The sequence below is a fragment of the Nyctereutes procyonoides genome, unplaced genomic scaffold (genome assembly GCF_905146905.1).
Source record: "Nyctereutes procyonoides isolate TBG_1078 unplaced genomic scaffold, NYPRO_anot_genome, whole genome shotgun sequence".
NCBI classification, from domain to species: domain Eukaryota; kingdom Metazoa; phylum Chordata; class Mammalia; order Carnivora; family Canidae; genus Nyctereutes; species Nyctereutes procyonoides.
The window spans coordinates 13,881,454-13,897,683 of NW_026575142.1; the positions used below are offsets into that span (position 1 = coordinate 13,881,454).

General features: G+C 44.8%; 1 protein-coding gene across 6 annotated transcripts in view; it reads right to left on the reverse strand.

Moving 5' to 3' along the window:
* MAP3K20 (mitogen-activated protein kinase kinase kinase 20) overlaps positions 1-15,824 on the reverse strand; it is a 177,923-nt gene extending 162,099 nt beyond the window's left edge. The window contains exons 1-2 of one of the 6 annotated variants that reach the window (XM_055307968.1): positions 15,378-15,824; positions 772-964 (exon numbers count right to left, since the gene is read on the reverse strand). In XM_055307968.1, coding sequence (XP_055163943.1) covers positions 772-930 — 159 coding nt within the window. In that variant the 5' untranslated portion in view covers positions 931-964; positions 15,378-15,824. Of the gene's footprint in view, positions 1-771; positions 965-1,134; positions 1,577-14,214; positions 14,237-14,769; positions 14,869-15,298; positions 15,354-15,377 lie in introns of those variants that run through there. The other 5 variants (XM_055307965.1, XM_055307963.1, XM_055307966.1 and 2 more) reach the window with 5 other exon arrangements.
* Between the last annotated feature and the right edge of the window lie 406 nt (positions 15,825-16,230).

Genomic DNA, 16,230 nt, shown 5'->3' on the forward strand with positions numbered 1-16,230 from the left:
ACCAAAGCAAGCTACAGAGGTTAGCTGTTAAAAGCTATCACTGCCACTGAGCCCCTGCAGGTCAGCTCCACAATTAGCTTTACTCTCCAGGTACCAAACTGAACGTGGTGACCAAGCTGTGTCATATTTCTAAGGAAGATGAAGGGCATATGTACCGAAGATGAAGGACCAGCACAAGTCCCACACTCTGGAAGCCAAGACTCTTTTCTGATTTTTTGAATAGGGCAGCTCTTTGTCTAGCATCTGTTAATTCTTCATTAAACAAAGTTCATCACTTTTGGCTTCGAGGTGAAATCCAAGAAACTATTATTGTGTATATTTCAGTAGAAAAATAATGCTTTGTATTTTTTAAAAGACAATTCCTGATGGCCACAAATTCACGAAACCCAAAATAGAAAGGGAATAAAATTTTCACACGTTACTCTTTACTGACCCCTCTCGGCTGACCTAGGGAAAAGAAAAGCCTGAAGCCTAAGAAGGGCTGAAGCCTCACCTTCCCCCTCGATGAGAGCTCAGAGAACATTCGGTCTTTCATGCCATGGAAAGAAATCCTCTCAGTTCAGATGACCCCTAGGAGAACTCAACCCTAACACACACGTGGCAGTGATTTCTATTTATGGGGCTCCCAGAATGGAAATTGGGAAACAGCCTCATGGATCAGCCCCAAAGGCCTCGCTTGCTAGGTCCCTGACAGCCTGTGACCTCTGACTCGGTTGAAAAGCTTACATAAGTGCAATCACGACCATTTCTGAGAGCAGAAAAAGACCTTACCTCTTTCTCTATTTTGAGCAGCTTCTTTACAGCCACCTCCTTGTCCTGTGATATCCATCTGGCTCGATATACGCTCCCAAAACTTCCTCCACCGCAGTTTTCAAAAAACTGCAAGTCATCAAATTTAATTTGCACAAAGGAGGTACCGAGAGACGACATCTCATAATGACAAAGTATTAGACTCCCACAAAATCTGCAGAGAGAAAGAAAAAGAAAAGTTGGATTATAAAAATACTAGAACAAATCCTCCGAATCCCACGTTAGGGAATGTGTAGCCAGTGCTGTGAAACTTCCAGAAAGAACCTGGATGACTTAGGAGAAAGGAAAGTAAGGCTGTAAACAAATCAGAAGGAAAACACGTACCCTGGCAGCCCATGCAAAAGTCAACAGCAACTTGTCCAGACTTTGAAACACAGCTGTTCACAGAGAAATGGCTCGGATTTCCCCCCTGACAAAACCTGTAGCGGTGCTTCCTGCACATCGAGAGCAGCTCTGCCTAAAGGCTACTGTGTCACCAGGTCTATCACGAAGCCTGACAAACCGGAGGCATGCTTTCAACAGCAGGCTTGCATAGCTCTTCCGGCATCCGAGGCATGCCCGCTCTCCACGTTGTGCGCACTGCACACAAAATATACATCATAACCTAACCAGCTGGGCATCCTGGCATGAGCAGGGCCACGATACTGCAGACTGAACGCCAATTTCAGGGTTTATATCCCAAAAGCCAAGGTTCCATTTAGGGATGATAGAGAAGCCGGCCAAGTGTTTTCTACAAGTGGCTCCCTGGGCTGTACACCGTAGCAGAATTTAATTAAAGAGTAGAAAATTTGCCCCTGATTACAATATATTAAGTCATCCAAAGAACTCTGCCAAGAATGTTTTAAAAAAAATATTATGTTTGTCTCCAGAGGAACAGATTACCCCTCCCAGAGATTATTACAGTGATAGTCTTCTGCGGTCTAAGGAGTTTTACTATTATCTGGGGAAGTGGTCATTCCTTACACACCGTGCTGAACCACAAACCAGCAGGAAAAACAAAATAAAAACATACAAACAAGAAAACAAAGGACTAAAATTTTGAACCTGCATAAAAAAAGCAGGCGGATAACAAAAGTTTGTATACATAGTCTTGCCAAACTGTAAACCAGAATCTCACAATGAGGGAGCAAAAAGATAAATCCGTATGTATACAAAACACCTGGGGTGGGGTCCTCCTAACTGTCAGTGTCATGAGAGTTTATTTTAAAAAGCAGGAAAACTTCTAGCATAAGGAGACAGAAATAAATGTGATGACTAAATGCAATGCATGACCACAAACTGGATACTGGAGTCAAAAAACAAAATCTATAGAAGGTATTACTGGGATTTTGGGGAAATTTGAATACCAACTATCTATTAGGTACTATTATTTTATCCGTGGATATTAATGGTATTTTGCTTTGATAAGAGGATGTCCTTATTCTTGGGAGATCTACTGGGGGACACACTTAAGCATTATGCCTACAACTTAATTTAAAATGGTTTGACCCTCCCCTTCCACCTCCAAAAATAGTGCATGGGTCTAGAAGGAAAGGAAGCGAATGTGGCAAAAATGTTAAGAACTGGTGAATCTAGGTAAAAGTTGTATGAGTGTTTCACTAGTCTTTCCATTTCTCTTGAGGTTTGATTATTTTCAAAATAAAAAGGTGAAGGAGGCAGTTTGTATCTATATAAATTGACAAAATTTCTTCATAAACAACTGGAAGGTCTGCTGAGTGATGTACACAGTTGGCTCAGAGATCTTAATGTGCAGCTGACGAGCAATCCCATTTTAGGAACACCATGTCACTGAGGAATGCCAATTTCTTCTTCTTCTTTTTTTTCTTTTAAAGTAAGCTCTATGCCTAGTGTGGGGCTTGAACTCACAACTCTGAGATCAGGAGTCACATGTTCTACCTACTGGGCCAGCCAGACGCCCCGAGAATGATGATTTCTTACACAAAGTCAAACTCTGCTCTACTCTGGGGAGAAGGCAAGAGAGAGAATTGTTTGTTTGTCATATAAAGTTTAAAAGTTAGCTCACTGTCTACATAAAACCACAGAGGAAAAAAACTTTAAAGCTATACACATATGTGAGTCAACGATTTACCTTACTAACTTTTGCTTCAATTCATATTCAGTTAATTACAGAAAAGAAGAAAGTTTGGGGGCACTTAGGTGGCTCAGTTAAATATCTGCCTTCAGCTCAGGTCATGATCCCAGGATCCTGGGAGAGAGGCCCACATCAGACTCTGCTCAGCAAGGAGCCTGCTTCTCCCTCTCACTCTGCCTGCCACTCCCTCTGCTTGTGCTCGCTCCTACTTGTGCATTCTCTCTGTCAAATAAATAAATAAAATCTTTAAAAAGAAGAAATAAAAGTTTAAATAATATTTAGGAATGTGCCAAAGGTAGGAACATAGAATATGCAAGCTAAAAAGTTTGTTCAACAAAATGCAAAACACCACTTGCAAGATTCCCTCAGTGTTACCAATGCTAAGTCTATACTGCTATCAATCATTTTTTATTTTTATCAAAGTATAAAAATAAAATAGGACTAAAAAGCTTATAATAAAAAAAACAGAACTCTCTTGCTCTACCCCTCCCCACATCCACATCTCTCTCCAGAGGAAACTAATTTCAACTCCTTTAACATTTTTTCTATTTACTTCCATATTTCTAAAAAATGTGTTCATATTGCTATTTCTTGATGTTCCATTACAGATATTATCTATTCATTTCTCCCTGTGGAAGAAAAGAATTTAGTTTCCATATACTCCCATTACTCCTTGCATAAAAATATGTCACACTTGCCCAGTGCTCCCAGCTTCCAACTATACTGTAACATTTAGTTAAATCAATTCAGTAGTCTTAACTATTGTAAACAAAGTAAATAATCCCAGGAGTACTGTGTAGAATTCAATGATTTTTCCTTTCTTGGATAACTTTTTGTTTCTCCTAGAGTTATTAGTTTCTCTGTTTTGTTGTTGGCTTAGCTTCCCACTCCACCCCACCCCCCTGAAAGATTTCATTTATTTGAGAGAACACGAGCAGGGGTATGGGCAGAGGGGAAAGCAGACCCCCCACTGAGCAGAGACACCAACACACGGGGCTCAATTCCAGGACCCTGGGACCATGACCTAAGCCAAAGACAGATGCTTAACAGACTAAGCCACCCAGGCACCCCCTGGCTTAGCTTTTTATATTCTTAGCACTTACATACCTCATCAAACTCTCCCAAGAACTGCAAATAAAAACATCAGGTAATTTGGGGGAAAGTGTTATATTGTTTTCTTAGAGACATTCTCCCTGTACTCTTCATCTTGATTCTATCTGGCTGGATGGTTGCTATCTAGGCCTGACTTGGACTGGGACTTCTATTCACCATCATCCTAAAATTTCCTTCACCTTCTCCTTTGTGAGAAGCCCTGTCCTTCAATCCCCTGGTTTCTCTTTCCTGGTTTAATCGAGACTCTGTCTTAAAATGTCTTCATTCTTACAATGGAATATTACTCAGCCATTAGAAACAACAAATACCCACCATTTGCTTCAACGTGGATGGAACTGGAGGGTATTATGCTGAGTGAAGTAAGTCAATCGGAGAAGGACAAACAGTGTATGTTCTCACTTATTTGGGGAATATGAATAATAGTGAAGGGGAATATAAGGGAAGGGAGAAGAAATGTGTGGGAGATATCAGAAAGGGACACAGAACATAAAGACTTCTAACTCTGGGAAATGAACTAGGGGTGGTGGAAGGGGAGGAGGGCGGGGGGTGGGGGTGAATGGGTGACGGGCACGGAGGGGGACACTTGACGGGATGAGCACTGGGTGTTATTCTGTATGTTGGTAAATTGAACACCAATAAAAATTAATTTATAAAAAAAAAAATGTCTTCATTCACCGGTAGCCTGGCTGGGTTTGCAATTCTATGGAGGAAATAATCTTCCTTATAATTTCAAAGGTACTATTTCATAGTCTTCTAAATTTCTAATGTGGCTATAAAGCAGCCTGATGCTGCTCTGGTAACTAATTCTTTTTATACTGTTACTTCTCTGAAAGCTTTGAGAACCCTGTGTTCCTTTCCAGAAACCTGAAATTAATAGGACATGTTGAAGAGTGTTTAGAAGTGCTTCCTACCATTCGTTGGTAGGACATTCAGTGAATCCTCTCAGCCTGTACTCTCAGTGAATTCATGTCTTTTAATTCTGGGAAAGTTTGTGTTACTCTTTTACCACTCATAGCTTTTACTTCTTGTTTTCTCATTCCCCATACACACATGAGGAACTACTTGCAGTTCTCAGTTCATGCTAACCTCTCTCACGTCTATCTCCATACCTTTGCACAAGCTAGTTCTACTTTGAATGTCTTTCTCTGCCTGGGAAACTCCTGTCCTCAACTCTCTGCTTCAAGTCTCATAAACAGAAATAGATTCTCCTCTGTGCCTTAGTGCCTTTCTTTATTCATTCATCTTTCCCACTTACTTCCCACCAGACTATAAATCCCTTAAAGGCAAAACTTTTTTTCTATTTACATCTGGATCTTCAGCCCTTAAGTACACAGCCAGGCACGTCACACATTTTCCATTCAAAAATTGCTGAATGAATGAATAAATGAATGAATGAATAGTTTCTGGCTGTCCCTCCATCATACCTTTAGTAGCAAGAAAGATTTCAAAAAGGCTAAGGAAACTCTGAGCTCTGTAGTGTTTACAAGTTCTCCCCAGAGGACTGTGAAGAAAATTCTGATTTGAAAACTGCTGCCTAGGCCTTTTGGGAAACTGAGGAGAGTATGTTTGGGACTCCAGAACTGGGTGTCTATGAGTCTAAAGGAGAAGGAAGAAAAAGAGGAAGAACAGCCAGAGGGAAAAAAAGGAAGTTCTTTTCAAAACAAACCTAGAGATCTGAACCAGGATGAGATCAATAAATCTAAGTGTTTGGTACAGAGCAAATCCAGGGAACATGGATGAATTGAGGCAGGATCAGCTACAGTTGAAAGGGACCTAAGAACACCAGAGGAAGGCTGACCACTGAGAAGTATAGTTCTCCAGGACCTTCCCTCCTTGAGGTGAGGCAACTAATCATGTTCTATTCATGTCCTTCCCAGAATCACTGTTACTCACTTTGTGATACATCCTGCCATTTGGAAAATGGCTATGTGTGAATGGAACTCTGTAATTACTTGAATGTTTTATTAAGACCATAAAAAATTTAGTCCCATCTTATTACTGAAGAGACTAACAATTCCGGGGTATGTGAGTACAGGTTTTAATTCCAGTGAGCTTGGCAAACCATTATGGACTTAGCTGAAAAACCTGATCGAGATTCCCACTGCCATCCATATGGGTGTCAGACCACATACAGGTTCCCCCCACCATCCGAAAGGAGAGTCTTCCTATGAGACCTTTTGTTACCCAAAATGGTATAAAGCATAAAAGCAACTGCCATTAATTTACATGGAAAAAAGTTTGAGTATTTCCAGATGCCTAAATTGACAATTTTAGACTTTTCTGGTATTTTAGACGTACCTTGCTAACAGATGTACAAAATAAGTCAAGATAAATAAAGTACAGATGCTCTCAGACACGGTTTAAAGCTACAGCAGCTGCATGCTGAGATGCTGAGTGTGGTAGGGGAGGGAGGGGAGAGAAGTTTGGGGTACCTACCGCCTCTATATCAGCTCACTGCAAAACAAACACTGAAGGCAATTTCCCTTCACACCTTTTTTCCCTAAATGTGAAAATCCTCTTCGGATTTCTTTCAGTTAGTAAAAACAGGCACCAAGGTAGGTCTTTCATAAAAGCAAAGTGGTGTGATGCAAATTTTCAAAAAGTAGAAGATACCTGTATATTTATTTTTCCCCTTGAGCTATCCCCCTCTAATTTAAAATCATTATTCTAAGAGGATCAACTTATGATCAGAAGAATGGAAAATCTGAGTTGCTGATTAATTGTACTTAGAGCATCTTGGGGAAGACTACCAGCTAATGAAATTATGTTCTCATTTTTCAGATGCATTCTCCAGTGAATACAGCCGAATTTAACAATGAGTAATCTATATAAATGTATTTAACCTAATATGCCCATCAAATGATGTTTACATCCCACCATATTAAAATAATAGCTTTTACCCAAGAAAGGCAATTTTTCTCCATGTAACAATTCCCAGTCTAATTTTGTAGCATTTTAACTTTTTTTTCATAAACCCTCACAGCTATTTTAAGTATTAATAAGGATCTACCACACAGCGCAGAAAGGTAAGTTAAAGCAGAAATATTACAAAAATCAAAGCTAACAGGGTGTCACAGCACTGAAAATGCTGAAAATCACTAATGTGGTGGAGTCCAATTATTTGAGTACTTGAATAGTAAGACAGACTTTTTCAATTTTTAAAAATGTTAAAATTGAAATTTAAAAATGATTTTTAACTATTAACTAAATTGCTGAAAGCGTATATATACCGCCATCAGCAGGAACTATCAAAAGTGAAAACGTGTGGAGGCAGGAAACCTTAAGTGGAGTATTATTTGACTTTAAAGTTTTCAGCTTTCTAATCCAAAAAAAGAAAAATGGACTTTTGTCCTGAATTTAAAACAACAAAATAAAACAAAAAAGACCTTGCTAACATTCTATAAAAAACAAGATTTAGAATTAAAAGTCTGATGCTCGGGGATCCCTGGGTGGCGCCTGCCTTTGGCCCAGGGCGCGATCCTGGAGACCCGGGATTGAATCCCACATCGGGCTTCCGGTGCATGGAGCCTGTTTCTCCCTCTGCCTGTGTCTCTGCCTCTCTCTCTCTCTGTGACTATCATAAATAAATAAAAATTAAAAAAAAAAAAAAAGTCTGATGCTCTACTGACTGAGCTACCCAGGCCCTTAAGATTTAGAATTAGAAAGATAATGGGTTTTAACTCTGCCTCTACCTCTTGGTAACCTTAAACCAAACACATTTTCTGACCTTCACATTGCAAATGTCTAAAAGGCCCAATAAATAAAAAATCTGAAATCTATTCTTTTACCAAATGACTCACAGTTGCTAGCTCAAAAGTTTGCAGAATATTATCTGACTTGTTTAATGAGTTTTATTTCCAAATAACAGCTATCTCAACACAAAAGCAGCACGGTCCAGGGGAAAGACCCAGCTAGAGCCAGTAGCAAACCTGAATTTACTAGCTGTTAGACCTTGGCCCCGGCACTGTGCCTCTCTGACCTCAGTTTTCTCACTGGCAATAATACCCATCCTGCCTGGTGCTGGGAAGTGGGAGATGCTGTGAAAGTACCTTGGGTAGTACCAGCACCCAGTACACAATACTCAATAGATGGAAATGATGATTGTCAAGGTATCTTAATATTTCTTGTTTTCATATTTAGCCATTTACTTCTTTGGCTTTCATCGTCAGGTATGTTTTCCTCAATAGTTTTCTTCCCTCTGTTTTCAGATCATTTTACACCTCCAGTAGTTTTGCAGAGCAATGATACATAAATAAATGTACTATTGGTTCCCAAATCCCTCTTATCTACGAATGTTTTCATTTTTTCTTGCTCTTCTGTTTGCTGCTTTTGCTTCTGGCCATTTTTGCAAGATCTTATTAGTGAGTAATTATAATTTTCTTTCAATCCTTTTCACGAGAATAAGTTACTAAAAGACGATACTTTTTTTTTTTTTTTGCACTTTTTAAATAATGGTTTCTAGGCCTATTTATTCAATTATAGTATTCACTTTGGTAGGTTCCTAGAGTTTACCTACTTTCCATGCTGGCCACTGTCTTCCTTTATTAAATGATCTAAGAAACTGCAACCACTTTCATTAAATACCTGCAAATCATAACTTTTTTTTCTTAATTAAATCCACCTTATAGAAGAACTAACTTTACTAGAAAATAGGTCTTTGGGCTTTTTTTAAATTTTTCTTTTAGATTTATATGGGCTTATAATTTCTGAATGCAGATTCTTCCTCTTTTTCTATCCCTAATTTACATTTTCCTTTTTCCCTTCTTCACAAAAGTTACAAGTTTATTTTTGATGCAATATAGGAAAAAAACAAAATTATTTTGGAATGACCTGAATAGGACCAAAAAAGCCTTTTAGAAAACAGCCCTCAACAAATTCTTTTGCCAGACTTGCCGCTCTAATATTTATTTATGCTCGTATTGTTTTTCAGCCTCCTTAACATAGATTAGTGAATAAAACAAAAATATGCTTTATCACGTGTATTAAAACAATACCACTTGGATTATGGTTCTAATTATTGACTTGGTCTAATTATTAATATGGTGCTAACTATTAATAATATGATTTTTTTTCTACAGGTCTTATCTTTAAAACATGGGGAAAGCTTGAGTTTGGCATATTTGTTCACAACAGCAAGCGCAAAGATTCTAAGATTCTATTCTAGAAAAGGACTGCTCTTCTACTGTTTTTGTTTTTAAACCACTCAAAAGGGAAGCCTGGGTGGCTCAGAGGTTGAGCATCTGCCTTTGACTCAAGGTGTGATCCTGGAGACCCAGGATAGAGTCCCGCATCAGGTTCCCTGCAGGAAGCCTGCTTCTCTCTCTGCCTATGTTTCTGCCTCAGTCTCTCTCTCATGAATAAATACATAAAATCTTTTATAAATAAATAAATAAATACATACATACATACCACTTAAAAAATATCTGTAAGTCTAGCCAAAGGAGATTAGGTATGCAAATAGAACCAACTCATATTGTGTCTACCATAGATATTCCTTCCTTCCTTCCTCTAAGGCTGCCACTGAAAAGCAGCCTGTAGAGAACAGGTTGGGCTCAGGGGACAGGATCTTTAGTGATGATGGACAGCAGAGAGAAGTAGACTTTAAGACTCTAAGAAATAGAACAGCTACTGTTTTATTGTGTGTGTGTGTGCACGTGCGCGCGCACGCTTCACCATACAACAAATCCCTCTAATTATAGCTAAGGTTAAAGTAAAAATGAGTTAGCTAAATGCAACATTCTTATTTGTACTGTAATATTTTAATTAATGAAGACAGACTTCTGCAACACACATGTCCATGCCAGAAATGTTGTCACTGGAGGCAAAATAGGAATGAATGTAGGAGGCAGGGGCACTTATGCCACAGAAAGACTGTGTGGAAATATGTCTGTGCTCAAACAGAAGCCCAACGAGGCAACATGAAGTAGGTACAATTCCGTGACATGAGGTCACTGCAGAGGGCCTGGTGTCCAAGGACTAGAGGCATGGGAAGAGAGCTGGACCAGAGTCTATGAGTCAAGGAGCACTGCGAGGGCACATTTCCATGGGCCGGCTGGAAGAGGAATCCACAGATGTTTGCGGGTGGGAGTGGTGGCAGCGGGAGAAAACAAGAGTAAACAAGGCTTACTTCACTCAGCAGGCCTACCCATCCCTAATGGTGCTGCTACTTGGCTCTTGTTTCTACCCTTGAGCCATTTTCTGTCAAACAGAAAGTATCTGACAAACAGGTACCATCTTAGACTAATTACCTAGAACAAACGTTCCCTGAAAAGGGTCAAAGGACAGTTAAAACCTGGCAACCCTGATGTAAGATGAAAGCAAGTGGGGACTGTTAAAACCAGGGAAGACCCCATAGTATGCGCTGCCGATGTAAAAATCCCAGAGAGAATTCCTGGTTATTAGAGTTGCCTGCGAGAATATGCCAGTCTGTCTAGTAGTGAGCTGCCTATCACTGAGAGTGTTCATTGGGAGGTGGGTATGTGGGACAGGAGGTTCTTGCAACAGCCAGAACAGCAACCCTAAGAGTATTCTATGACTAATCAACCTACAATAAAGTATGGATGGTCTCCCTTCTGAGGGATACAATCATGAACCTAAGAGTCCCTGGCAAGGTGGAGGAGCAGTGATCACAATCAGCGATGGGGATGATGGAGATGACTGGGCCATACTCCTCAATTTCTCCTCCCAAACTGGCTGGGAAGGTGGGAGTTCTGTTCCAGATTCCTCTCCTATAACCATTCTTTCCCCTCTCCGCTCTCCTCCGTTTCCAAAGCACTTTGTTCACGCTGAAAGCCACAGAATAACCACAGAAAATAAAAACTCTTTGGATGATGATCTACTGCTATGCTTTTCTCAGCAAAATGGAACTGCATGACCGCCTTGCGATGGGCGGAGTGGCAAAGCCTAATGGTGCACGTCCCTTTATCAGAACCAGGCTCATGCCCCTCCACACGGGGGATATCTAGCACTGTGCGGAAGGTGTATAAATAAGCCCACGTCCTACAAGTCCATTTTACCTGAACATCCAGGGGAATAAACACGTCATCTGTTTGTACCGATTGGTTCAATAAAATGAAACAGCACGGCAGAGAATGCAAAATTCACTTGATTTTTAAGATTAAATATAAAAGTGCTTAAAGAAAGTGCTTGCTTAGATGGGGGAGTATCTGTGGCTAGGTTTACAGATCCCTGAAGAAATACATTCTTCTGGGGCACCTGGGTGGCTCAGTCGTTGAGCATCTGCCTTTGGCTCAGGTGGTGATCCCAGGACCCTGGGATCGAGTCCTGCAGGGAGCCTGCTTCTCCCTCTGCCTATGTTTCTGCCTCTCTCTGCGCCTCTCATGAATAAATAAGTAACTTAAAAAAAAAAAAAAAGAAATACATTCTTCTCCACAATAGGGTACTTTGGTAGAAAAGCTTCATAAGAAAAGATTCACTCCACAATCTTTAGATAACGATCCTTGCCTTCTCTTGGTTTTCCTATAGAAGGTCCAGAAGGATGTTAGCCCCTGAAGATAAGCTGTGCTTGAAGCCAGCTATATGAATGGATCCCAGTAATTTTGGTTTTGGTCTTCTAGATCATAGCCTTCCCCTACTCAGAGAACTCCTGAGTTCTTTAAAATCCGCGTATAGATATTTAAATGCAATAACTTTCAGATTCTTTTACCAAAATATCATAAAGCTGTGCACAAAGCTGTTTTACAAAGTATAAGGATACTCAAAGCAGGAGAGTAGCTAGGAAAACCTCCCAGGCCTGTAAGCACACACGAAGTACGTTTTGGGAACGGGGCCAGCTACCAAGGGCAAGCCTTACCTGAGTACAGGTGAGACAGGCAGCTTGCTCTGTGTCTAATTAGAGAATGTGGAAAAATACTCTTCCTACCGCTCAGTCATGGTGGCTGTAGTTTCGGGGGCTGGTTCTTCAGGCATTTCCACGTGCTGCATCACAAGTTTATGCAGCAAGCATGTATTACGGTGCCCAGTTTACACATGAGAAAACGGAGGATGAAGGGGATGAAAGTTGCCCAAGCCAACTACCTAACTTACAAGTAACATGACCAGGATTCAGACTCGGGTCTGACATTTTTTTCACCATGTCTTTTTTTTCCACTCTATCATTCTGCTCTTTCCTTCAAATCTATTTTTTTTTGCCTTAAACAAACCGTTTCCTTAATACAGTAATCATTAGATTGCTTATTATCCACCTAAAGTTCAATTTGAGGCTTTAATTTCCTATTAGCATTTGTGATGTGAGGTTAGGGTGTCAATGCGAGGCTGCTTTGTTCTCACAGAATCTTCTACTGTGCTGGGATTATTTAACTGCTATTAGGGCATAATCGATGCTTCAGCTGTCTGTAGAAGGGTCTGACACAAAAGCACCCATGTATCAGGCAAACCAATCTAAGCTCTAGCATTTACAGTTCTCTTTCCTTAACAGGTACAGTTTTCTGGTCACAGCTGGAACTCTACTTATTTGTTTGTAGTGGGGCAAGGTTAATAGCCACAAAAGAAGTAGCCTAAATCTTCCCTGCAGTAGGACCAAAAGGTGCCTTAGCTATTCCTATTACATTTAGATAGACAAGACACCCTCCCTGTCAATCTGTCCTGGGTAGAATAAAATGGAAAAACAAATGATCCAAATTGATTTTTATTTTCAATATCTCTGGATACAGACACAAGGCTATCTTATTCCAAGAAGTACTGTGTCACCACAAACATCTTTTTCTGTTTTTTTTTTAAATCATTGATTCTCTCCTCTCTTTTCTTTGAATCTAACAATTTCTAAAAACTGTCCATTTTTCTCTTTTACTCCACACAAATAGCTTCACTGTATGTCTGACCTCCTTTCATGAAACATCATTGTAATTTCTCTAGTGTTGTCTCTGACTAGATTAGTCCTCCAGGCTCCTCATAACTCCTGTTTATAGTTTTGTAGCCCTGTCAAAGTCAGTTTCACTGCTCATTCCAGATAGGCTCTCAGCCAATATATTGCCAATAACACTCACTCTTGTGCTAACTTAAAATACACAGTGCAGCTTGCCAAGTTTCCTTATTTGGCAAGAAGGTCCCTTAGTTCCCAAGATCTTTGACCATCCATTTTTAGATCCAAATCCTCCTGCTTAATATCTGGATATTTCTCTCTCTTTCTCTCTTTTTAATGTGTCTTATGTGTTCCGTAAAAGAGTAAGATGAAGAGATCAGTCATCTCTTTGCTTTCCTAGACAAGAAAAGGATCCTTCCCATTGCACTGTGGTCATTGACTCTAGAATCATCACCCACTGTAACTTTTGATTCAAACAGTATTTTCTAGGTCAAAAAAAAAAAAAAAAAAGCCTCCCAGAAAAGTTATAGTAGGAATTCTGTTGTGAGAGACTAAACTGTACACATTGCTTTATGAGGCCTTTTTCTTAATTTGCTCTTTCCAAACAAACCGGATTCGTGTTCATTTGCAATCTCCCAAATCTCTCCCACTGGCCGTAGCAGGAACTTTAAACAAAGGCTCTGCAAATGACCAAAACCATAATTAAAATGCATCCGTCAGACTTTTTTTTTTTTTGAAAAATCAAAAAAAACGACGTGAAATTTCACTGTGGAGATGGGCCTGTACTGCAGGCAAAAGTCATGGACTCTCTGGAATCACTTGCTTTTGTCTTTCAGCACGTCTGTGGGTTTGGATCCCCTGAACCCCGACTGTTCACTGCAACCGAGGTCACTGAAGCAGAAGGGCTCTGCCCTCACGCAGCCTCGGAGCTGAAAGCAGCACCCACGGTAGCGACCACCTCGCACGCATCCCGGACGTGGATCCCGCTACACTTCCTAACCCAGCGGCCTGCTGCGGATCCCGGGCTCGCCCCGAAGGCCGAAGGCCGGCGCTTTCGTTATTGAAGAAACTAACAGAACTGCGAGGTCCTCCCCGCCCCGGCTTCTGCGAGCCTCTCCGGCGCGGCAGAAACACACGCATGCAGCCTTCTGACACGGACGGCGCGGTCTGTGTCCCGCGCGCGTGTGCGCGTGCCTGTGCCTGTACCTGTGTGCGCGCGTGTGTACCTGTGCGTGTGCGCGTGCCTGTGCCTGTACCTGTGTGCGCGCGTGTGTACCTGTGCGTGTGCGCGTGCCTGTGCCTGTACCTGTGTGCGCGCGTGTGTACCTGTGCGTGTGCGCGTGCCTGTGCCTGTACCTGTGTGTGCGCGTGTGTGTACCTGTGTGCGTGCGTGTGCGCGCGTGTAAGGCAGTTCGGAGCCCTGTCGCCGGCCGGGCGTGCTGAAGTTGGTCTGCGAGCTGTCCGGGCCTCCGCGGGGCCGAGGGCGGAGGGCCGGGGCAGGGCTCGGGGCCCGGGGCGGGGGCGGGGGCCGGGTGCGGGCCGGGGGGCTGCCCGCTGTCCCGCGGAGGCCCGGCGGCGGCTCGCGGAGGGAGAAGGCGCCCGGGCGGCTCCCCCCCCCCCCCCCGCCCCGCGCAGCCCTCGGCTCGGGGCCGCCCGCGCCTGCGCCCCTCGGAGCCCCGCGCTGCGCCTCCCGGGCCCGGGTGGGCGGCGGCCAGGCGGGCGCTCGGCCCCGGGGGCGCGGGCCGGGCAGGGGCCGCGGCGGCGGCCGACGGCTGCGCCCGCCCTTCCGGACGCCAACCTCGCGGGGCCCTCGGGCGGCCGCCGGGAGCGCGGTCCCGGGGCGGGGCGGGGGCGGCCGGCGGGGCCGGAGGGGCCTGGGCCCGGGGGCGGGCGAGCGCCCCCCGTCGCCCCCGCGGCCCCGCGCGCTCCTTACCTGGCTCCCGGGCGGGGCGCGGCGGCGGCGGCGGCGGCGGCGGCGGCAGCAGCAGCAGCAGCCCGGGCGCCGAGGCCCCGCGCGGCGAGGGCGGGGGGGGGGGGACGGCGGCCCGCGCGGCTCCCACGCTTCCGCCCGAGTCAGGAGTTGAACATTCCGCCTCTCCGCCCGCGCCAATGAGCGAGCCGGCCGCGGCCACAGCACCACCTACCTCCGAGCGCGGGCGGGCTCCCGGCGGCACCCCCCGGCCGCACCGCACCGCGCCCGCACCCGCGCCCGCACCGCACCGCACCCGCACCCGCGCCCGCACCGCACCGCGCCCGGCGGGCCGAGCACCTGCCCGCGCGCCCAGCCCCGGCACGGGGGGCCCTGCGCTCCCGGCAGCCGCCTCTCGTGCTCGCGACGTGCCCCCGCGCCCCGGGCCTCGGCCGCAGACCTCGCCCTCCGCCGCCGCGCGGGGGAGCCGGGCCCAGCGGCGTCGGCGTCGGGCCCCGCGGCCTTGGGACGTCGCCAGCGGTTGGGGCCCCACCTGCCCCGGCGGGACGGTCCGCGAACACCTGGGGAATCGAGGAGGGGTCCTGGTCCGCCTCCCTGGTTGCTGACTTCACCTAAACGGAGTTCCGACGAGGACGCTGGCATCCGCTCCAGGCGTGAGCAAACGTGGCACCGCGTATGGGGAAGAAAAGTGTGGATTGGGCAGGATGGTCCTGCGGAGGAGGAGTGAGGCGAGGGTCGCCGAGGGGCTGACGGCGTCATCCAAGGGTTTGAGTTTGCAATTGTGCCATCTACGGGCACCGCGGGAAGTTAGAGTCAAAGGGTTAAAATAGGAGTTTGTGTCTGCCCAGTGGTGGGGACAGAGAGAGGGAGCGCGCGAGCAGGCCACGTGGTTGCAGGATGCGTTGCTGGGGCGCAACTGGGAAGCAGGAGAGAGGTAAATACTGTCACCACCGGTAGTGGGGTCGTGCGGGCCTGAGCAGCGCAGGAAATGGAGCTGGGAAAGGGGGAATGGAATCGAGAGACCTGTCTCAGGAGGAGGCCACAGAAGCTGGGGGTGTGGAAGAGAAGGAGGAAAGAGTCAGAGGTGATGCCAAGGTTTCAGACCTGGGTGACTGGAAGAGCGATGGTGTCATTGACAGAAATAGGGATATGTCGGGGAGAAGCTGGCTTCCTGCTGAGTCCGAGGTCATGGGAGGAAAAACAGGTAGAGATGCAGCCCTGGAAATATGAAACGGAGACTCAGAAAAGAGGTCATGGGAGAAAGAGCCTTGTAAATGGTCGGTTCAAAACATGAAAGCGGAGGGATGGGTGAATATAAGCTAGAAACACCACTCTCTAGACTGTTATTTAAGTTATCAGGGATCCCTGGTGGCCCAGTGGTTTGGCGCCCGCCTTCGGCCCAGGCCTGTTCCTGGAGACCCAGGATCGAGCCCCACATCGGGCTCCCTGCATGGAGCCTGCTTC